The following is a 22,783-nucleotide window of genomic DNA, read 5'->3' as shown; positions in this document are numbered from 1 at the left end:
ATGCAGTATGATTTTAGAAGTGACCTTCTGGGTTAAAATTTCTAAACTCCAGAGTAAAAACAAAGTTTTGTTGCCGCTACCTCAAAAAGCGGATTTAGTGAGCATCACTTCCTACAGCACAAGAGGGGCACAATCACAGACCAAACCTTGTTTTCCCCTGTCAAGAACTGGCACAGGAAATAACACAAACACCACAAAACTGGAATTAGAATGTCTACATCTTTTTCTTAGCCATTACATTACAGGAATCAACACTCAGACATCTCCTTCATAAATCTCTCACAAACAAGAATATTACCTGCTAAAGGCTCAAGCTAACTGTTTTGCAGAGAGTTTCACTGCTGCTACAGAGTGAGTTATATAAACAAAATACCCTTACCGAATTTTCAGGCACAGGTTCAGGGACCGGATGAGATTCCTGTTCCTTCTTTCCCAGCACTGTATACACTGATCGCTTGGTCTGTGTCCGCCGTAGTAATCTCTCTTTGTCCATCATAATATGATCAATCTGAGTCAAGATTGAACGCTCAAAGGCACTGAAACCCTGCAACAACATTAACCAGTGTCAGATAATGCAGAAAGCTTTTCCTCAAGGCAGCAATGTTCCTCTATCTTTCCATGTCAGTGGATAAGCAGACAGCATTCCAAGAGGAGGGGGTATGGGCTTCGTTGCAGGGATTTCTGCTAGGATTTTTTATTTGTTTCTCCCTCTTGCCCCCTTCCCAACCTGAGGCAACCTGATCCTTGTCTTAATAAAATGCCTTTGCTGTTCTGGTTCAGATGAACTTCTCAATGATTAATACTAACTCACAGATGTTAAGGAGACCCTGGATCTTCGGGTGAAATGATTACCCATTGTATTAAAGCGTACACTTCATGGAGGAGGAGAGCCACAGAAGCCCCTAGTTCTGTTACAAAACACAAATAGCTTGTTGACCAGCAATAGTGGCATTTTCATAGAGCTTACTTGGTGCTGGAGACTGGCTACGATGAGATGTCTGGCTGGGAGAACATCAATACTATCCAAGAGTTTTTCCCAAAACTTGGAAACCATTTGTCTCTGAAAACTTTTCCCTGCTCATCTGCTCAAAACAAAAGATAGCAGGCTTATGCCTTTGAAATTTGAGGGCTCAGCTCCTTTCCAACTTTAAGTTGGGGAAAATGCATAACTCTGTATTTCTTACTGCTGTAACTCTCAGCTTAACTCGGAACTGCCACAATAGGAAACTTTCAAATCAACTTGTTCCACACACCTCTGCTAAACAATAAGCATGTCAGCACACACACACAAAGACTTGCCTTTCCCACTTTTCCAGATGCCAGCTTTGTCTTGTCATCCCACTTCTGCAAGACGTGGTTCCGGTATGTCCTTAAGTCTGCATACCGCTTGGCTATGAATTCCGGGTAGTCCTCGAACTTTAGCTTTCGTTTTGGGAGACTGCTCCTCTTCTCCTGGGTCTTCTCCACTTGCTCTTCATCACTACTGCTAGGGATTTCGTCATCACTAGAACAAAAACATGCAGACTAAACACCCTACACCACTCTAAGGCAATATGTGTGAATTCTTAACGGCCCCTCCACTACCACCCATGCTTTTTTCCACACCACAGGGATATTTAGACCCATGGTTTAGCCCCTTCTCTGTTATCAGAAAGACTACAAAACAGACTTCTCACACTGGCAGAACGAATTCAGATGGTCATTTGTGCAGATACAGCAGCAACTGACCAGCAGAACAGCAGAGAGGCTGCACATTGTCCTGTTTGTGGGAGAGTTGAAGGCTTCTTCAGTCTCAGATTCAGCTTCAGAAACATCTTATTTTGTGTCTTATTTTGTATTTACCTCTCAGGTTTTGATTGCTTTCCATCTACCAGATGCCTCGTGCCTGGGTATTGATAAAGCAGCTCATCCTGAAGTTCCACTAATACTTTCAGCAACCCCTCTATGGCTTTACAACCTGCAGAACAAGAGACACACGTGACAATTTCCCACTGATCCTTGCTTCTGATGAAGACTTAGCTTTGTAGTGCTTAGTTTCTCTTCTTGAATCTGAATTTCTGCCTCAGCTTCTGCATGTCCCATTAACTGTTTTTCTCTGATCAGTTAGAAATGTGGTTTTATCTTCAAGCTGATTTATAGCTGTTAATGTCAAACCACAACGCTGGGAAAGAACACTTCTTGCCTAAAAAGGGAGGAGAGGAGGCAGGACTGCCTTCTAAACATCTGCCTGGCTGCACATGGGGAGTACACTGATCTAATGTTTCATCAACAAACATTCAGACTGCAGAGCCTACAGGATTGACATACTGAAGAAGCACCATGTGCAGAAGCGTCTAATGACACACATATGACAACAACCTTTTTTGCCGACTCACTCATTTCTCTCTTGTGTTAAGTTCTACAGCAGAGGCCAGCCTCAGCTCAATAATACAGAGCAACACAAGGGAAAATGTATATACCTACACCCAGTCTAAACTCAACCTCTGACTTTTCTTTCTTGTACACAATGTGCATGTTATAGGGAGCAGAAAGAGGGAAGGCAAGAAGAAAAAACAAACTCCTGCAGGGCTGTGACTACCGCTGGTTTCTACACCACTGTGCTTACCACACAGGAGGTATAAGAAATTAGATTGTAAATAAAATCAAATGTAGCAAGATCTGATCTATGGAGGAAACTTAAACAATGACCTGGCAAGTTTAATGAGAAGATTCTGATCAGAAAAGCAGAACTGCAGGCCCAGAGATCCTTAGAAAGAGAGAAAGTGAAGAAAAAATTGGGGTAGAAAGGTGTACAAAACGATCAGTACGTGAAGGTTAGTTTTACAGGCATGAGGAGTTGCTTTCCAGGGTATTTGCAGATACAAATCCTGAACGTATATCTGATGCCGTGCATCCAAAGGCTTTCACAGCTGACCATTTTCCGGTATCTGTGCAGATGCAGAGAAAACAATCTCTGTTCCAATGATCCTATGTTCTCCAAGGACACACAGTTGCAGCTGACTGTGGGAGGGGTTAACTGCACACTGTTGCAGCATCTGTTCTTTAAAAATACTTCTTTTGTGGCAACGAACAAGCCTCCCCGCAGAACGCTCTGATATAAAACAAGTGTTTGTCTAGGCCTACACAAAGTCTCCCTTTGTACATTGCTACGCATCAATCACAGGGTCAGCTCTCACAGGTAAAATGCTTAGTGTGCTTCTACCCAAAAACCTAAACTGAACTTTACACAGGTTAATTTATATTTACCTGACACTGGCGTAATGCCTTCTGCTTTTACAAAGAGGCACCGCAGAAAGGAGAAGAAATGCGCTGCTTGGATAAATGTAGCACACCACTTAAGGATCTGTTTTCTTTGCAGGATACATTCAGGCCAGCTTGGCTTCCCTCCCACCCACCCAGAGCAAGCGTCCTCACGGGGCAGCTGTACCTCGCGCTGACAGAGCACCTGGATTTGTTCCGAAGGCAGGAGGAGCACTGTGGTGCTGCGATGTTCCCCAGAGCTTCCCCTGGTACCTCTGCGGCCAGTTCCTCCACTGACATGAAGTCTGTGGGGCTGCTCTGCTTAACTCCCAAACCTGTTTCTTTCTTTGTAGTTAGCATAAAAGAATGGAGAGGACTTTTCACCACCTGATTTTTTTTCTTCATTTGTTTTTTTTAATGGAGGACACTGAGATCATGGGTGGGGTGAACAGCAAATCTTCATCAGCCAAAGACAGTGCAAGCAGAAATCAGCCCAGACGCTCAGAGGTCTCAATCTCCCGCATGTTACCACTGTGATATTGCTCAGTTGTCACCATCTTCAGATAAATTACGGCCTGACCTCAGTAACAGGAATGTCAAGGAGAAGATGTTTTAAAATTTTTGTTGCGCGTCAGCTGTTGGATCCCTCCTCCCCCAGCCCGCAGTTCATTACAGATACGTTCTGACAACTCTTCTATATAAACCTATTAACGGATTAGGTTTGCTGTACTTGTAAAACAGTCGTGTGTTAACATCAAAACAATTCCAAGAGACAAACAGACAAAAGCCCTTAAAAATGCATTTGTTGTATGTGTCTGCAGCTAAAGTGTCACTTGCAAAAGGAACGTGCCCCCACCCTAGCCTGAGTGCACAGCTTACAACAGCAAAATCTTTCCCACTGCCTGTAACACAGCTAAATGTCCCCAGAGCTTCTGAAACTGTTTATTTTCTACCCGCTGCCTACCCTCCAGCAGCAGTGCTAATGCACCCCAGGCGGCTTTGATCCTGTCAATTACAACTGGAGTAGCACTCCAGCTCTTCTGGGGTATATCAGGGCCACGGCAAGCAGGCAAGGAATAAAGACAGGCTCAAGCTCCCCCAGGCTATGCGATATGGACCCCAACAGAAGTGGGGATGGGGAGCAATTTTATTTGGAGTGAAGGGGATGGAGAGGGCAGGCAAGACAATGACTGTGGCGTCTAACCAGGTGGGAGGGCTAATTATTCCAGATAGTGGCTTCATCATGAGCCTCTTACAGCTGGGTAATTTCCGTGTTTTCAGTTCCTGTGTATTTAATAGCATTATTGGATGGCATTCTCATTGTTACTGTTGGCTGCTTAAGTGCGCTGTAAACTCAACTTCAGAAGCCAAGTGTCACCCTCCCCTGCCCTCTTCCCATCCAGCCCTGCCCTATCCATTTCATGTTTAATTCCAGAAGGGACTGTTTTCTTCCCAGTCTCCTCTCTCTCTTCACCTTCTCTTCCCTCTAATGCCCTCATCTGCCTTTACACTGTCTGCTTCGGGGAGAAGACTGAATCTATCAGTGAATGAAGGCAGCATAAAACAAAACCATTTCATAGATGCAAACTGTGTCATTTTGAAAGAAAGCCGGATGCTAACCCTCCTGCTCTCCTACCCGCTCCAGCACATTTTTTTTAACGCTGCTCCTTGTCTGAAACAGACAATTAAACAGAAAAGAGCCACAAACATGGAGCTTTCAGGCACGCTAGTACATTAAGGCAACCAACTAGCAGCTTTCACATGTGATAACCATCAGGTTTGTACCTCCTGCTCCCTTCCCCGCTCTGTTCACAGAACAAAGCCAGCGATACCTCCTAAGAGCACAGGCAATGCCAGCCCTGACCATGTAGCAGGGGCCTCCCACCGCCATAAGCTGTGTGAAGCCCTAGGCAGTCCCTGATTTTCAGTTTCTAAAGCTTTCAGGACCAAGAAAGTATTGACACTAGGGTTTTCACAAGCATCACAAACTGGCCAAGGCTGAGGCAATGCTGTTCAAGCTCTATGACTGCCCTCCCATCACTCATTCACCATCAGGAAGATCCTGATGCCAACAGCTTATGCCCAGAGCTACATGCACTAACTGCCGTCAGCACCACTTCTGGGAGTTGCTCTGTTGTGTTCAGCCAGCAACTGCAGCTTAGACATCCCCAGCTGCCCCTTCCCAGCCCAGTGCACCCAGCAGCAGTCAGTGACTGCAGGCACAGCACTGCCAAAGCAGCTGAACTACCGTAAATTGCAGTAAGTAACCCCCCCCACACACTTGACTTCACAGGCATAGCTGACCACCCCAGTTAACCCCTCTGTGCCTCTCCCATCGTTTCTCTCCTCCTCTCTGCCAGCAGCTTTGCTGCATCTCTCTTGTAACCTGCACTGCAATGTGACAGGGTAAATATTCCACCTGATATGGACATCAGTGTCATAACTGACATGTTTAACATTGGGCCAATACATTACCAGCAAGAAAAATCTCCTTTTCCAGGAGTTACATCTGCACATCCCACCTGTGTTTTTTGAGGACAGGTGGCTCAGCACTGCCTTAAAAGCAAAAGAAGCTGGATCCCTTTATGACATTTCAGTACGAGCAACTGAAATCCCCAGAACAAGAAGTCATACTCTGTGTGTAGGAGAAGCCAGCTACACCCAGGACAACAAGCAACCCCTCCTTCCACCAAACCTTTTCTAAAGCTGCCATTTGGGAAAGAAAAAAGGATGCTGAGTGGCATCTATCTGCAGCTGCTCCAAGAACACAGCAAACGTGGTTTGAATATAACTTCCAGCTTAAATAGGACTCAGAGTGTCTGTAGTGAGATGCTAACTTGTAAGAGTCACTTTTAAGAGTCCATGGGAGCCCCTTCATTTTGTGTACAGGAGTGAAAAAGTTGTTCCAGATCCAGCAGACAGCATATCAATCCACCAAGAAAGCTGGGAGCCAGTATCAGTAAATCAAAGTGTGCCTTTCTGTTAATACTCTCTCATATGTTCTCATTTTATACATCCCTTCACCCAGTCAGAAAGTAGCCCTGGAGTATTTAGCTCCATTCAGGGATAGCACTGCCATGTATCAAAGTGTCAGGAGACCCACCAGAGATGAAATCTGTCCTACTGCTCTCAAACCACAAAAATCAATTTTGTCAATGCCAGTGGTTACGGACAAACCGGCTGTGCTGCTGGCATCCCCCTCGGTGTGGGGTAGCTCCAGGGTGCAGCGCACCAACCCCACCAGGCGCTCCCTCTCCAGCCCTCTCTGCACGCAAAGGGCAGCTGCGCCTCCCGCTGCCACTGAAACCCAAGAGCTGCCGCGCTGGGGACTTGCAGGCACGATGGCTTCTGTGCTTGCCCGCTGCTGTAAGTTCAGCATTTCTACAGCAAGGCAGCTTCCTGCGCAGAAAAATATCTGCGCTCTTTTTCATGACCTCTAAAAATGGGGTCTCATTTCATCTTCCCAGGCAGCTGCGGAGAGCGGCAGCTGGTGCGGAGCAGCAGGGAGCGGCCTCACGCAGAGACACTTTAAGTCGATGGAAAAAAGCCAGTGCCTCAAGGCCAGGCTTTCAAAGGTATTCACAGAGAGCCAACCAGTGGGATTCCCAAAACTGCTCCACCAGGCAAACTCCTCCCCGCCTGACCCTGCTGCATCCATCCAGCAGATCCGGAGTAAAATGGTTAGGGACAGAATCCTAAAAAGTGGGGTGAAAACTCCCAGGATTTTCACACCATTATTTTATGTTTGTGGCACCTTCCACAGCTTAATGGGGCAGGTGCTCCCCTACAGAACAGTGCCTGCCTGCTACTGAGTCCACACTGTATGCAAACACAAACAGAGCATCGTTACCATGATGTACTAGCATGGAACACCACACGCACAGGACACGGCTGCAATTCAGAGCCCACGCCGAAGCTGGAAATTAACTACCGTTTCCCCTCAATTAAATCTGAGGATCTGGCATCCCAGGAATATCATCGGCATGCAAGCTTTTAATCTTCCATGTACCTCCACAGGCTGCATGAAGTGCTTACACAGAAAAGCTGGAACAATGCTGGTGTCTGAACCACGACACACAGAGCAAAAGCTGAGCTGCCCAGCACTGGGAGAGTTTCCCCTGCCACCATGGAGAGTCACCGTGTCCCTGCACGGAACAGGCACAGTGCCCGGCCCACCGGTCACACTATGCAAATAAATAGAAGGAGAGGAATCAAGCCTCTTTTATTTTAATAGCCGTACATAATGAAGAGTATCTTTATCTGGTACATGCGTTTATCCCAACATTCAGATGAAGAGGGGAAATTTTCACTCCTTTCAAACGACTGTGGGACAGGAGTTAAACTACAGGTCAAAATGGCACTCAATATGCTGGCCTGAGAACAATACTTCTCATTCAAATCCACAAGCCAGCCACTTGCACTAGTCATCCCCAGCAATTAATCCCCCACGAAACACGTTTGATTAAATCTTTTCAAGCAAATCCTTTGCTTTGCTTTTGTTAGTTCACTTCTTGTCAACATCTATTAAAATATGCCTTTAATTCTCCCACAATCTTAAAAAACACCGATTCCACTGTCTTCAACTTTAATCAACTGTATGGCCGGCATTTTTCATTTCATAATAATGTGCTGTTTGGAATTCAAGAGGCAGGCTCAACATCAATCATTCGGCAAGAATTTTTCCACTGCAATAAATATGCAAATGAGGAAAGCCAGTCAGTCGTATTTCAGGCCCGACTTGCTAGTGTTTTAAAAAAGACACAAATTTATTAATTGCCGTTGGCCAGCGGAATCCTATTACTTTGGGCATTGATTACAAAGCTGTGTGAGTGATTATTGTGCAACTCGCAGGCTATCCAGGCATGAGGAAAAATTATTAAAGCAAGGCAGAGATTATCAACTCAGAATAACAATAAGCCTTAACATTTTAGGCCTCTAACTTCTTCAACAAAGAATTACGCCAGAGCTCCAGTGTATCATAATTCTGAAGTCTGTCAGTATTACTTTTGGAGCTTGCTCTATATTCCCAACAGCAGAGCAACATTACCAGCCAGGAAAAGGCGGGGGGAATTCCTCCAGGTATTGCATCTTAAACACAGGGCTTTGGACAACAGCTTTTCTGTAATTCCCGCTGCGTAACTAACCGTAGGAGCAACAACATGGTGCAGGCAGGACTATCACTATCTTCAGATTTGCACCCTGTACATCCTGGTGCCCCAAACCCAAGATGGCACAGAAGCAGAAGGCTACTGATAAGCATCAGACAGAAGCTACACCAGCCAGCCTAGAGCCCTCTGGCAGCAGAGAGTGATCTGATTTTTTTTAGGGGTGGTATAGTTACATACACATTTCTCACGCACTTAAGCTGAATCCTAGCACAAAGCACTTGTAAATCTGTCCAGGTCATTTTAGGGAATTATGGCAGTAACATTCCCTTCACGCTTCCCAAAACACCAAGATTGTGGAATTTTATCAAATGACAGTAGGAAAAGGTCGACTTTTCTGCCAATTGCAATAAAAAGGTCTGCTCCACACCGAAGGCCCAATTTGCTGGTTCCATTGGAATGCAAATGATGCAAAGCCTTTGCAGAGGGGAAAATTGTATTCCTTCAGCACAAAGGAGCCAATGCTGCAAACCTCTTTCACACAAGCAGTTCAACTGACTCCCAAAGAGTTACAGAACAGACTCAATTTAGCCCTTTCACTCTAATATGACTGCATTTGACAGTAAGGACAACAGGATCAGACACAGATGAGTTTGCTAAAAGTAAAGAAAATAACTAGATGCAACAACAGAATAAAAGGTTTGGTATTCAAGGATTTTATTAGTGGGGACTGGGGGAGGGGGAAAGCTGAGAAGGGAAAGAGAAACACTTCCATGAAGTTCATGCTCTACTGATTTGCCTCAACCATCATCTCTTGATATCAGTCCAAACCAGGGAGGGGATGGGGCTTGTAAAAATGAGATTTATAAAAACTGATGTTTTACATTACTGTAAATGTAAAGAAGCTGACAGCATGCATTCCCGTCTCTGCGAGGCAGGAATCCCCAAGTACATATGCAAGAATGAGAAAGGAAGAGGAAATGTGAAATTTCATAGTTATCTAGATATTAAGGCCAGAATGGAACATTAGCCCATCTAGACTGACCTCTCCACATAATACCAGGCCATTAATTATATCTATCATGACAAGCACCGAGTTTCCATCTCAAGGTAACCAATTGCCAATTAATCCGAGTTAGCTGACATTTGCACATGCTTGTCTGGATGCTCTGCAAGCCTTTGTTTCCCTGCATCTTTTTTGTGGAGTATACAAGCTAACATGCACAAGTATTTAGCTAAACTCAATTTAATTAGCTACTAATTATCCTGGGAAGCTCAAGTGTAGGCAAACCTATTTGATGTGCTTTAAGTGTGGTGTAATCCCATGGTCCAGAGTTTGGCTGTACGGGATCAACAACTACGGACTCTCCTACCATTTCTTGCACAAGAATTCATGACAGCTTTAAAGTAAACCTCAAACGTCAATAGTGTCCAACATGTATGGCTATGGAGATAACCTACAGAATGGGAGCATTTCCTTTTTACCACATCTGTACAAGAGAAGCAGACAAAAATTCCGCTCAAAAAAGACTAAATACCACACTTGGCATCAGTGAGGAAGGGCAAGAGGGTTTTTTTTTTCTGGAAAAAAAAGCCCCAAACTATACGTGAAATAAACATCCAGCACTTCTCCACTACCTCCCACACAGAATTTCTGAACAATTCACAGACAGTAACAAGAAGTCACAAAACATTTTCCTGGGACCTTGCAAAGCCCAAATTCTGCACATGCACAAAACATCACACACCCCCATTACCAAACCAAACACACACGAACAACAACAGATCTCCAAAACCAAGACCTGTGCCTTTGTCTAAAGTGTCTCACTTTGTATCTCTACCATCTCACTTGCTGGCACATATGCAGAACGGCCAACCGTGAGCCCAGGAGCGTATCACCCTTACTGACCCCAGTTTTTACTAAAAGCTCTCAATGGCACAGGATCATTACAGTAAAATTTCTAGAAAAGGCTCCAATTCATTCATTTATTTCAGTCGAGAGAAAAGTCTTCATTAATGTCAACAGGCTTTGGCTCAGTCCCAAAAGGAGTTGAATAGATTCTTCATTAGATCAGAGAGGAAAGGTGAAATTTGGGGACACCTGCATTCACATCCATTTAAATCAAATTCAACCCTGCATGAATCGACAAGCATGATGTTTTTTGTATTCATAAAGTGTCTAGACTAATACAATTCAATTAAAATGAACTACCAGTTTTAAGTGGGCTAGATCTGATCACAATAATTTACACTCAGGCTTGAAACTCAGTTCTGCTGTCACACATTTGTGCAGGCTCCCAGTAAAATCTTCAAAGCAAGAATATATTTAAGTCCATGATCTTGCCTAGCACCAATTAATCCTGTAACTGCTCTGTGCCTCTGGAAACTGTGTAATCTCCCTGTGCCTCAGTTCCTCCCCCACTCCCCTGTGACACCTACCCTGCTCTGTACTAATGCATTATCATCTCCAGATGTACGTATGGATGCATTTTAGTTTTAAAAGTAATCCACAAATACAGATGATAACAAAATTATCAGTGAATTATAGGCAGCAGATTCATGCAGGCTTCTCCGAAAAATCCGGAGCCTGTGTCAACAAAGCACATTTCATCTGACAGCTTTTCTCTAACCAGATGTGTAAAACGACAACCAGGTGCAGCCAAGGAGCGAGGCAGAGGGTGAGCCCATCAGACAGAGCATGCTGCACAAGTGGAGAGGAGGATGCGTAGGAAGTAAACAGGTTCTCCAGTACCTAAAGCAGGCTTATCTTATTCAAAGTTAGTCAATGCTTAATGAGCTTCTTCGACATGACTTACCTGGATGTTGTACAGAATGTAGTTACTACTTTTTTTAAGGACCAGGAATCAGAGGAACAGAACCCAGCAAAAATCCTCTATTAAAAAGACACTGAGAACCAACAAACAAACATACACTGAAGAGATACTAAACAGAATCTCTCCCAGTGTTGAGTCCCTTTTCAGCAAAATATTACAGAACCAACCCAGAAGAAAAGAAAGATACTAAGTGTTAAGCATTTATACAGCAATGTTTAATATGCAAGAATGTAAAACCAGAAAACACATGGCATCTTTGGAGGTCTCCTGCTGGCAATGAATGTAAGTGGGATTCTTAATCACATCCTTAAGAGGCCTCATCCACAAATGTGCTGTTCAGTCACAAGCCACAGATATTTGTCACGGGAGCAGTTAACCAACCTGGCGTACCAAGAGCCCAACTCAGGCAATTACTAGAAAGGTCCACACAGCTCCAGGTGGAAGCATAGTCCTTTGCCAGCACTCTGGCTACAAATGCACCTATTTCCCCCCCCAGAAACAGACATTTCTGGGTGAGGAAAAGTGTTTGCCTGGACCTCACATTACAGGAATAAAAAGTCAGCATCTCCTTCATCTCCCGGAAGACAACAAACGCCCAGCCTTGTGCAGTCCCAGGCAAGTCCTGCAAAGTTCTGGAAGTGCTCCTTTTGGATCTACTTTTTAATAAAACAGGATTAAACAGCAACCTCCAGCTAGCTGCACCTCAGACATGTAACACCTTAAGGATAACTAATAACTAAGCAATATGTAATACAATTTATCCAGCAACTGACTCTGAGCTGAAGAAACTGGCTATGGTAAGATTATTCATATAAGGATTGCTTCCTACAAACTTTCCACATAGCTCACACTCGTTTCCCTTGTTTCATCTTTCCACATCTTTCTTTTGAATGAAGTTTCTTCACAGCACCCCATTTAAGACACATGTTGAAGGATGTAAAAGTTGCACACGGTCTACCATTCTGCAGTCCACACTCAGTATGGAGAAGGAAAAGCAGGACTGGGAACCACTGTTCAGGCAGCAATTGCCATTTCCTATTTCAAGGTGTAATTGCACCCCTAGAGTGGCCACAAAGAAACACACTATCTGCAACACCATACAGGCTGCAAGGAGCACTGCTGGTAGGATACTGGTCTCCATCACTGCATTTAACTTATTCCCAAGAGGCAAGAATGCACTATTCTACTGTCCTCAGGCCCTGGTGCAGTCTGCTTCTAGAGCGAACAAGGTCACGGGCTGCAGCATCGCTCATCAGCCTGCTGTGCTAACTGCAGCACTCTTCAACGCCCTGACTCCAATACAAGCTCATCTCTTTTGTGAGCCCAATGCAACAATTCTTCTGGAGGAATTTCAAAGGGGATACCACAGAAATGCTCTATAATGGGGGAAACAATGTTTTTTCTGGATAATGCACCCTCCTTGGACACAAGGAACACTGGAATTGTGTTCCATGCATGGATGCAATGCCACTAGCTCGCAGCCACAGAGGATGTCCATGGATGAATCGTCTAGGGTAACATCACAGTCATCAGGAAAATAAGACCTAGCTGACTACAGGGAATACAAATCAAAGTTCAAACATCACTGTGAGTTAAGAAAAGATGCACAAATTTCAGCAGAATTTAAAAAGCTGTATACAACTCTGTATCTATTAGCAGTAGACAAGGCACTGTGCTGAAAAGTTCAGGCCGCTGCTAGGCAGAGCTCACTGCTGCTGCTCCATTAAAACATTAATAATCCAAGCAGGTTTGGGGATAATGGCCTTGCAAGCACATGGAGCATTTAATTTGATTTTTTTTTATTTGATTCACTTTATTCAAGTTTATTTTCTTATTGATCACAAACCTTTGTATAACTTCTCCACAGCTCTACAAAGTGTAAATAACAGTTAATTTTTGTTGTCCCCACTTTTTGTTCCTTCAGCAAGCAAACCCATTCTTACAGACCCTGCATATCTACTTTTACCAAAACCAGCATTTTCTCCATTTCTCCATAACAATTTATCTCGAGCTTATGCTGAAAAATAGAAATGCAGGATTCCAGTATTTTCTCTTAATCCACTGACAGATTAAGTCAAAGCAAAAAAACAACCAACCAACCAACCAAAAAAAACCCAACAAAAAACCACAACCACACAAAAATTCAGCCAGTAGTGTACCTTTCAGGGACCTATTGAACTCTTGGAAAGTGAAAGCATATACATATGAAAACATATACAACTACTCGTCCCTCTAAAGTCTTGCGATTTCCACCAGCATCTTGCCTTCCGCAAGATCCTCACCCAAGTTCCCCTATGTTTTTAACTCCTCATCTTGCCAACTAAAAACTTAAAATAACGTATTACACTATTTAAAAGCTAGATTTCCCAGCTCTTTTTGTGGAGCATAAATTACTAGTCACTGAAAAATTCCCAGCTTAGTATTTTTAACCAGAATTATAAAGAGAAAGTAATTAAAATAGCAGAAACAGAGCTACATGACTGTATCGGGAAGCCTAGCTACCCAGGGCACATAGAACAATAGCTTCTAGCCTTTCTCGATTGAGAGATACCATTTCCTAAAGCTCCTGCTGCCCCCCTGCCCCCCAGTTAGCTGTGAGGGTTTTGTCACTGTATCAAGATTTAACATAACAAGCCTCATACCTAGGAACTGTTAATTCCTGACATTGGATGTGTCTTCACTAATGTTGCTTCCACCTCTTCTTTGGCTCTTTCTTGCCCTTGAGGTAATTTTTGGTGACATTTTCATGAAATCCACTCCTAACCTTCCTCCCCCTTGAAAACATACACAGAAATATGAATGGCAGGCATGCAATCTGTGCAGAGACACAGCACAGAAACTTGCACCTTGCACTCTTTTTCTATGTAAATAATGCAAGGATCCTGCGGGAACATGCCAGGGATTGGAATTTTTAATTAATGGGTCTCTTTAATGTGCAAATCAGGAGCAGATTGCAAATTCTGACTTGCATTGATTATGAAAAACATTAATTGAACGTGCAAGACCCCAAACAGAGGCAACATCTCAAGCCCTGGACTAGACTGGAAGATACCGTGCAAGAGAATACAAATGTATCTTGGAGAAACAGACCACTCTAGGCAGCAGCATCTCAGACACGTAAGCTGTGGGAGTTCACGTGTGCAGTGCATTAAACGTTAAACATTTGCACCACATTCCCGCATTCAGCGCACAGCCACTGTGATTTCAGTATTAAAAACCATTCAGACTTTCTCCATGGATGCAAAACAGGAATAAACATGAGCTCCATGACCACAGTTCAGTCTCCAATTTGTATGTAAAAAGGGTGACAGAAAAAAATCTGGAATATAATTAAAAATTAAAAAAAAAAAAAGGAAAGAAAAAGTAAGACAGTGCAAACAAAGCAATGCTGTCTCTTTAAACAGAAATTCATCCTATATAAATTATGGCCATAAACTTTTCCTGCAGTGCAGCCTAATTAATTCTTGTTCTATACACAAAGGGAAATGCTGGGTGACAAATGGGTGTGAAGCCTGAAAGCTGCCAGGTCTGCAAAACATTTTCTACTTCAATTTATAAGCAATTTTGCAGTAAATCATCCACCAGAACCTGAGATCTCAGGAATCCAAGACTGTCCAAAGCACACTGTATCATTTGTTTTTAAAAAATTATTTCATGAAAGATTACAAAAATAATAAATCAAACACTTGAGGTTTTGTAACCTCCAATCTCAAAATTTGGAAAACATGCATGACCTTACCATTTTCACTCAGATCTGGCTTTAAAACTGCAAATGCTGTTGAGCATTGCTGTCTACTCTTTAACACAATTATACTCAAACCCTCAGGGAATTTCCCTACCACCACTGGCTGCATCGAGGGTTGTCACAAGTGGGAGATACCAAAGAGGCAAATACTCGAAGGACCATTTTCCATTTCAAAAATTTCTTCCTTCCTGTGAGCATAGAGCAGAAATTTCATGAGAAATGGAAGGACTTGGGATAAGTCACTGAAAGCATTTGGGGCAGCTTTCAAAGACATGCAAGGGACTTGTCCAGGACCTCAGAGAGACCTGGGTGCCAAGACCTGTCCGTGCCATCCTGCCTTCAGCTGGCTACAGTGTACACCCAGAGTCAGAACTTTTGGCACCAAATGCTTTGTGCAACTTGAACGCGAAATCATTTCCATGTACTCCATGAAGGTGACTGAAAGCACGCCAAATGTATTTTGTGGATTTGGAAAGAAGTGCTGAGGCTTCCCTGAAAGGAGAGTACCATCCAGTCCAAAACAGTGTCAATGTCACGATTATCTCAAGATTCAGTACTTACAAAGTCCTCTCTTCCACTCATCTTTTAAACTTTCTCCTGCACAGTTCTTCTAATTTTTCCAGCCTGGGGAATGGGATCCTACCCATAAGCTGGTAATGCAACTGGGATGAGAACTCAGGAGTCCACAAATGTTCACCCAGCCCATTACATCACTGTTCAAAATCGAGTAAAAAAAAATTTGTTTTTATAGAAGCCACTACACCAAACCACTTGATCAGCTAAAAACTAAGACTTTTACTGGAAGGTGATTTATAATAAGTGAGATTTTTTTCCCCTTCTCGTAAATCGAGGTGCATCAATTCATGAAAGAACTTTAAATGTATCATGATGTATATTTTCAGAAAGGACTTTGTTTCACCTCCTGAACCAACAGGTCCCAGCCCTGTTATCCAGGCAGAAGCTCTGTGAGTGACAATGTAACACAGCTCAGACTGCCCACCAGGTAAAGCTCTAGCTGTCGATTGGACATGAGTCCCTCTCACAGCGCCCAACACAGCAAACTGAGAGAAATGGGTCCTTGCCACGTAACACCAGCTACACCCCCTAGTCTTTCATAAGATCTTCACATATAAGTTTACTCCTTATTTCATGTTTGGCACTTTGTAACTTCTACAAAGAGCATCTTTGCAAGGCAGTGAAAGGTAGCTGCACTGGACAATAGCGTAGCTTATAAAAAATTACTATTTACTGTAACCTACTTTCTGTAGAGTTCCAGATTTAATTAAAAAATAAATATATAAGTAAAAGAAGGAATATAACTTTGGTCCCTTAGAAAGCGCCACAGAACACTAAACAAGTGCAGTAGTAGAAGAATGTTCCTACATTCATTATTTTCTGGTCTGTCAGTCCGAGCACTTCCTCTGCTGAATTTGCACAGGTCCACCCAGCTTTATTTTCCTGCTGTTTTTACAGATGAAATACAGAACATGAACCCAGGCTACCAGAAACATCAGAGTGTACCAAGGCAACTTTCCTGTTCAGATTATGAGAAGAGGGTGGGCAGGGAATCACTGAGCAGTTATTAACAGTGGATTTTCCTTTAGTGTTCTGGACAACTGAGAGATTAGCCTCTCTGCTGTACCGTGTACAGTATTATACTCCATGTTCTTGGATGTATTTTGCTTATGGGAAATATCAAAATGTCAACCATTGTTTCTGTTAAAGGTCTTTAATGATATTGCATTTTAGACCTGTAATGAAACATGGTGCTCAGTGCAGTTTGTAATGCATCTCATTAAATACATTAATAACATGTATTTCACTGAAAGGTCAGCTTAGTATTGTTGGGAGTTTGCCTTTCTTTCTTTAATCATTTCATTTAAAGCAGCAGAGCTAACTTTAAAATATAAACTATATCATATGCTCTAACTGCAGATATGCTGATTAGCTGCCATGTTCAAATCAGGTGTAAGCTGTAAGACGAGTCAAAACTTGGTGTAGGGGCAAGATTCAGGGTCAAGTTCAACGATGGCGGAAGTTCCTAACCCAGTTTTAAGATGACTTGTGCCAGCCCAGGCCAAAATTTCTCCATGCACAGGTATCACTACAGCATGTACCGACTGGCACGGTGTGGCTGAGTGGATATACAACCACAGCCAGGCAGATGGCCCCAATGGCACCTCCGGCCTTTAACATGAAAGGCTGCAGGCACCACTATGGTGTTTCCTACCAACTGGTTCCCATAAGGTGCTCACCTATGGGGCTCAAACGTTGTGAGAAGTCAACAGTATCTCAAGATTGGGAATGAAGAAATAGAAGTGAAAGGGATAACCACCCTGGCAAGCTTTAAAATGCTACTGAGCTTATCTTTATAATTCACAAATCACTGGAAGAATATCCTATGAAGTTCATTAATTTCTGATCAGTGTGATCAGAATCTGTGCTCTGTAAATACTGTCATCTGTCTGGGTTTTGACAGAAAATAACATGTCAGGGAGGAATGGGCACCAACCGATACCTGAAGTAGTTAGCGTTTATTCCTAAGGATAACATACCAGACATTTATCTCCCTGTGGATTTCCTTAAGACTAGAAAAAAAGGCGTCCAATCCTAAAAATTAAATAGACCCACAACACACTTTTATGGAGTTTTTGACTACTTTGCACTTATCAAGTGGAGCATGCACACTGTATTTGCCATATTGGAGAATCGAGTACAAATTTCATCAGATTGGTATAATTAATAGTAATCCTAAAAAAACAAACAGAAGCAGCAGCTCCAAGCTGAAAAGATATTTGCTGTTGATCAAACAGCACAGGCCCTCTCCTTTGTGCTACATTACTCCTGGTTAGGGCAAATCTTTGTGTTCACTGACCCAGCACAAGATTGGTACCACAAGGTGTCTCTGGACAAAGAAGCATCCTAACGCGGCACCCAACAGCAATAACCAAACCTATTATTTCTAAGATAGAGCACAAACCAAATTTGATAAGCAAGCTAGAAATCACAGCAGGACTTGAGCTGAGACTAACCAACAACACGTAAGTGATGACAGGCCACCAGCAGAGATCAACTAGGCATATACACACACGGGTGACAGGAGACATTTTCTTTGGGGTAGCGAACAGTTTTTGGTTTCTGTTTGCACAGTATCTAATTAATGTTTAAGGCAATACAAACCAACAGCTAATACTAAAGACATGCAACCCAAAGCCCTCACTTTCCCATTAACACTTTCCCCCACAGGCAAAACATACTGGCTACAGCAGTCTAACCAAAGTAGAAAGGTTAAAGAATTCTTACAGATCTCGACAGCATTGTCAAATTCTTGTCCACCTTCCTTTCTGAAGATTGGGTAGGTATCTGGCTGTGGAAGCCGGTTGACTGTCATGAGTGCCTTCTGCATCTTGATTCTCCCTTCCAATAATTGATCCCACAGTGCTTCATAACAAAAGAGAAAATAAAACAATTATTTAGCAAGCCAAAGCATTTGCTCCTTCTGAAGGAGCTGCTGACTTAACAGCACAGGCCCTCTCCTTTGAGCTAAATTACTCCAGGTTAGGGCAATTCTTTGCGTGCGCTGACCCAGCACAGAATTGGTACCAGAAAATGTCTCTGGACCAAGCAGCATCCCACCCTATGGTCCTGACTGCAATTCTGTGATCCATCCCTTTGTTTTACTGTTAAAAGGACATTCTGCAAGTGGAAGTTTGATAGTTTAATAGGACAGATAGGAAGAAATTGCATTCAATATTATATTTTGAAAAGAAACAGAAGCAGTATCAGCATCATTGCACAGCACTACTAGCGTAGGATGTCCCCATCCCACAAATATATTCAATACTGGTTCAATTAAGCCAGTGGATAAATGCACTTCATAACACGAGATTTTGCAGCAGCAGTGACATCAGCTTGCACAGCAGATTTGGCAGAACATTTGCAAATGACTAGGGCTGCTGTAGCATGCACATGCAATATGCTAACAGCATGTTAACATGGTGAAGTGGTTCCTAACACGGCCAGTTTCTATAGTGTCAGCAAGGTGAAAGTCTTGTCAAAACACAAAGCAAACATGCACAAACCTAGCTGGTTCCTCACAGCTTTTCCCTTTTCTACTTCTTCATCCTCTTGTCCTTTTGAGAATGTCATCACACCCCCATCATCTTCACTGTCTTTGGTTTCCTTTATATCAATGTGGTTTTCACTCCCATACTCCTCCTCCTCACTTCCTTCTTCCATGCTGGAATCGTCATCATCTTCCCCTTCACTGCTTCCTGTATCATCCATCCCCTCTGTAAATTTCTCAAAGTCTGTGATATTCTGGAAACTTAACTTTGATGCCTTAGCCTTGACAGACAGATCTGTCTCCTCATCATCTTCCAAGTCATCCTCCTGGTCACTGCCAGCACTGCTGGGCTTCTCCTTCGTTTTAGTGCCTAAGCTGTCATCCTCTTCTGAATCTTCGCTGCTGCTGTACCATTCATCTAATGCTTCTTCAGCTAACAATTAAAAGGGAAAAAAAATTATTTGCTTACCAGCAGAATGTGCCACTTTTGTAGGATGCATCATCAATAGCTAACGGTTTGGGCTACTTGAGCTCCAAATTCCATTTTATTTGGGTATGATGCTACTCTTCGTTTTGGCTAAAAAAAGGAAATGCAAGGCCATATTCACAAAAAGATCTCAGCTCACATTTTCTGCAGCCACGATTAGTAGATCCATGGCTCAGCTTTCCCACTAAACAATGACATGATAATCAAACAACATGGTCAGAATTTGCTATATGCATTTTTAATGAGAATCTGTATATACTTGCAGTCCCCAAGATATATTGGCTTAAAAATGGGAGCTGTTTCTTTTCCTCCACACAATGTTCGGTCAGTGCATGAATCTCACCTTAAACTTAGTCACACTCTTTCCTCAATTTATAGAAGTGACCTCCTCTTTAGGATTTCCCTTTCCCTCAGGCCAAAAAATACAGCCTGAATTCTGGAAAGGCACTTCAAGATGTCCAACTCCATTGTATCTGTTTATTGCCCTGTAATGGGAACCTTAAGTTTGTCACCTCAGTTCAACAGACAGCACTAGCTCAGTTAACATGCCAACATCGAATTTTGATTAGTCTGTTGAAAAGGGGAAAGAAATGAGATTTCTTACCAGATCCTTCTTCAGACAGAGCATCACCCCAGAGTTCTTCCCTCAAAGCTTTGCGAGACGTAGCCTTTCCACTGTACCTTTTATCAGCTTCCAAGAGAGATGCTGAAACTTTTTTTCGTATGTTACCAACAGGCAAAATGTCATCTGCGGTTTCATCCTCAAATTTGTCAATCACTTTAGCAACTGTAGCTGTGGGGAAGAAAAAGAGAGGGAGGGGTGTCTAAACTGAAGAGAGCTTCAAATTACAAGTTGCTGCAGGAAGGGGACACGGAAAACTCCTCATGCGCTACAAACAAACAGGTGAGCTGGAGGGCAACACGGCCTCACATGGAAGTCTGATTTTTGGGTTTTGAGAGGGAGCAAAGCTTTTTCCTGCTGGGCAAAGGAAAGCCAGTACACTAATTTTCTGCAAAGAGGGAAAGGTTGCTGGGGAATCAAAGGCAGAGAAAAAGCCTCAAAGCCGGGTTTTGTGTAGATCAACACCAGCCCGGCCTAGGAACCACTGAGGAAAGTAACACTTCAGACTTAGCAGAAGAGATAAGACAGCTCTAAGGGTATTTTTCAGAAAACATCTTGTGACCTCTCTGCAGCCAAAGGTGTTCTCCCACCTGACAGGTTAATCTTTGCAGGAGAAAGGGAGATGTTAACGGACCAATTTAAACGCCCCTCTCAGTACTCTGGACTGCTCTGTCTACACACTTGGTACCACAGGGCTCACCCACAATGCAGAGATTGATGTTTATTAACAAACGCCAAAAAAATCCTGCTGATTTTTTTTTTTAATGAATATTGCCTACATTTACACTTTCTTCCCTGACTCCTCTTTATTTCAAAGAACACATATGAAGTGCTAAACAACCTAGACTTATCCAAGCCCTTCCACGGATTCACAAGGGTCTCATGAGAAGTAGAGTCCTCCAGGTGAAGGGCTCAGCGAAGCTGGAATGCCTTCACTCACTTCACGCTTACAGATTAAAAGAGGCAATTCAGATGCACTTTGACCTCTTGCTATACATACAAGCCATATAAATATGTCAACATTTTAGAAAGCCTAAACAGATAAAATAATTTCACTGTGGTTATTAATCTCTTTCATACCCATCTTCTCCAAGACAGAGGAATAGGACAGTCCAGCAAAGAAAACACATCATACTGTACTCCCTCCCTATTTTCATTCATGTGCAAGACACTCTGTGTGCAAAATTACAGGGTTAGCTTTGTTCAACCAATTGAGTGATCCAACTGGCTGAACATCGCTAAGTGCTCTTTTAATGTGTGTTTGGAAATGTTAATGCCTCACATACAGTGTTTACTTGAAGCAGAAGCAGGGGGAAAGGGAAAAAACCTCCTGCTCATAACCAAAGCAACAAGATCTGGTCTAAATATTGTCACTCCAGGTACAGGAGGACGGTGAGATGCTCAGCACCAAGGAATGACCAGGCAAGAGGGGCAGATGCAGAATGACCTGTGACGTTCGACAGATCTTCTGGCCTTCTCAGTCTTGGCACCACTAAAATCATAGAATCATTTAGGTTGGAAAAGACCTTTAATATCACCAAGTCCCACCAATAACCCAGGACTGCCAACTCCATTGTTACACCATGTTGCTAACACTACATCTACGCCCTGTATGAAGTCTGAAACTAAACTGTGATTACTAAAATGGGAAAAAGCCTTTGCTAACTACACTAATTTCCTCAGGGGTTACTAAAACGTTGTTTGCAAGATACTACTGCTCTCATATATGCTTGTATAGCAGAACCAGGGTAGCTGGCACAATGTTTACCACGACTTGTGCCTCGCACCTCCTAAAGCCAGGCGCTGCCTGCACGTGACGGTGACCTGGCTATCTCAAGAGGCGAGGCACCAGCCTGGAAACCTCGAAGATGACACCGCCACCTACATGTCATGGGGAAAGGGACGAAACGTCTCAAAAATCATAACTAAGGCAAAAAGAGGTCGATTAAAAATTTAAATTGACAGCTGCTCACTGGCAAGTGTCAAAGGACACAGGTGCAGCGCGCTGCGGCCTGCTCGGGGCATGGGGTGTGCCGAGGGGGCTGCCACCGCGCCCCAGCGGGGGAAGCACTCCCGCCCCGGCGCTGTGCCTTTATGGCTCTTTACCCGGCAATTTCCAGCCGGATCCACTCCCCAGTCTGGCCCCGCACAGCCTGGCCTGCTGGGGGCCTGCGTGGTGCTGAGGGGGCACCAGCCCCTGAGAGAGCCCCGATCCCCGAGGGAGCCCCCTGAGGGAGCGCCGGCCCCCGAGGCAGCCCCGATCCCTAAGAGAGCGCCGACCCCTGAGGGAACCCTGGCCCCGCCGCAGCCCCACTCCCGGGCTCCTGGCGGGCGGGGGCGGCCCGGGGCTGGGGGCGCAGCGGGGGGAGCGGCCCCCGCCCGCGGCCGACAGCGATGGAGGAGGCTGAGGGGGCCCCGGGCCTGGGCCCAGCGCCGCCGCGGCACCACGTGCGGCAGGTCCTGGCGGCGCCCGGGCCGCCCCAGCCCGCCCCCGCCAGCCGCGGGCGTTAAAGCCTCCTCCCAGACCTCCCTCACCTTCCTCCGCGTCGTCCTCGGGGTCGCGCAGGCTGGGCCGGGGGTCGAGCAGCTCCTGCAGCTGCTGCGCCAAGGGCGCCGCCATCTTCTCACGGGAGGGCGGGCGAGAGGGAGGGGCGGGGCCGGGGCAGCGCGGAGCGGCGGGACGG

The 22,783-nt window shown here is 44.1% G+C and overlaps 1 protein-coding gene across 1 annotated transcript in view; it reads right to left on the bottom strand.

Annotated features, from left to right (window-relative positions):
- Positions 1 to 22,736, bottom strand: part of AATF (apoptosis antagonizing transcription factor) — a 55,494-nt gene extending 32,758 nt beyond the window's left edge. Inside the window, exons 1-7 of the mRNA XM_040577940.1 lie at positions 22,635 to 22,736; positions 20,082 to 20,270; positions 19,007 to 19,423; positions 18,228 to 18,365; positions 1,843 to 1,957; positions 1,300 to 1,504; positions 380 to 544 (exon numbers count right to left, since the gene is read on the bottom strand). Coding sequence (XP_040433874.1) covers positions 380 to 544; positions 1,300 to 1,504; positions 1,843 to 1,957; positions 18,228 to 18,365; positions 19,007 to 19,423; positions 20,082 to 20,270; positions 22,635 to 22,719 — 1,314 coding nt within the window. The 5' untranslated portion in view covers positions 22,720 to 22,736. The remainder of the gene's footprint in view (positions 1 to 379; positions 545 to 1,299; positions 1,505 to 1,842; positions 1,958 to 18,227; positions 18,366 to 19,006; positions 19,424 to 20,081; positions 20,271 to 22,634) is intronic.
- Positions 22,737 to 22,783: the final 47 nt, after the last annotated feature.

The sequence above is a fragment of the Falco naumanni genome, chromosome 1 (assembly GCF_017639655.2).
Source record: "Falco naumanni isolate bFalNau1 chromosome 1, bFalNau1.pat, whole genome shotgun sequence".
NCBI classification, from domain to species: Eukaryota; Metazoa; Chordata; class Aves; order Falconiformes; family Falconidae; genus Falco; species Falco naumanni.
This window is presented reverse-complemented; position numbering and strand designations above follow the sequence as displayed.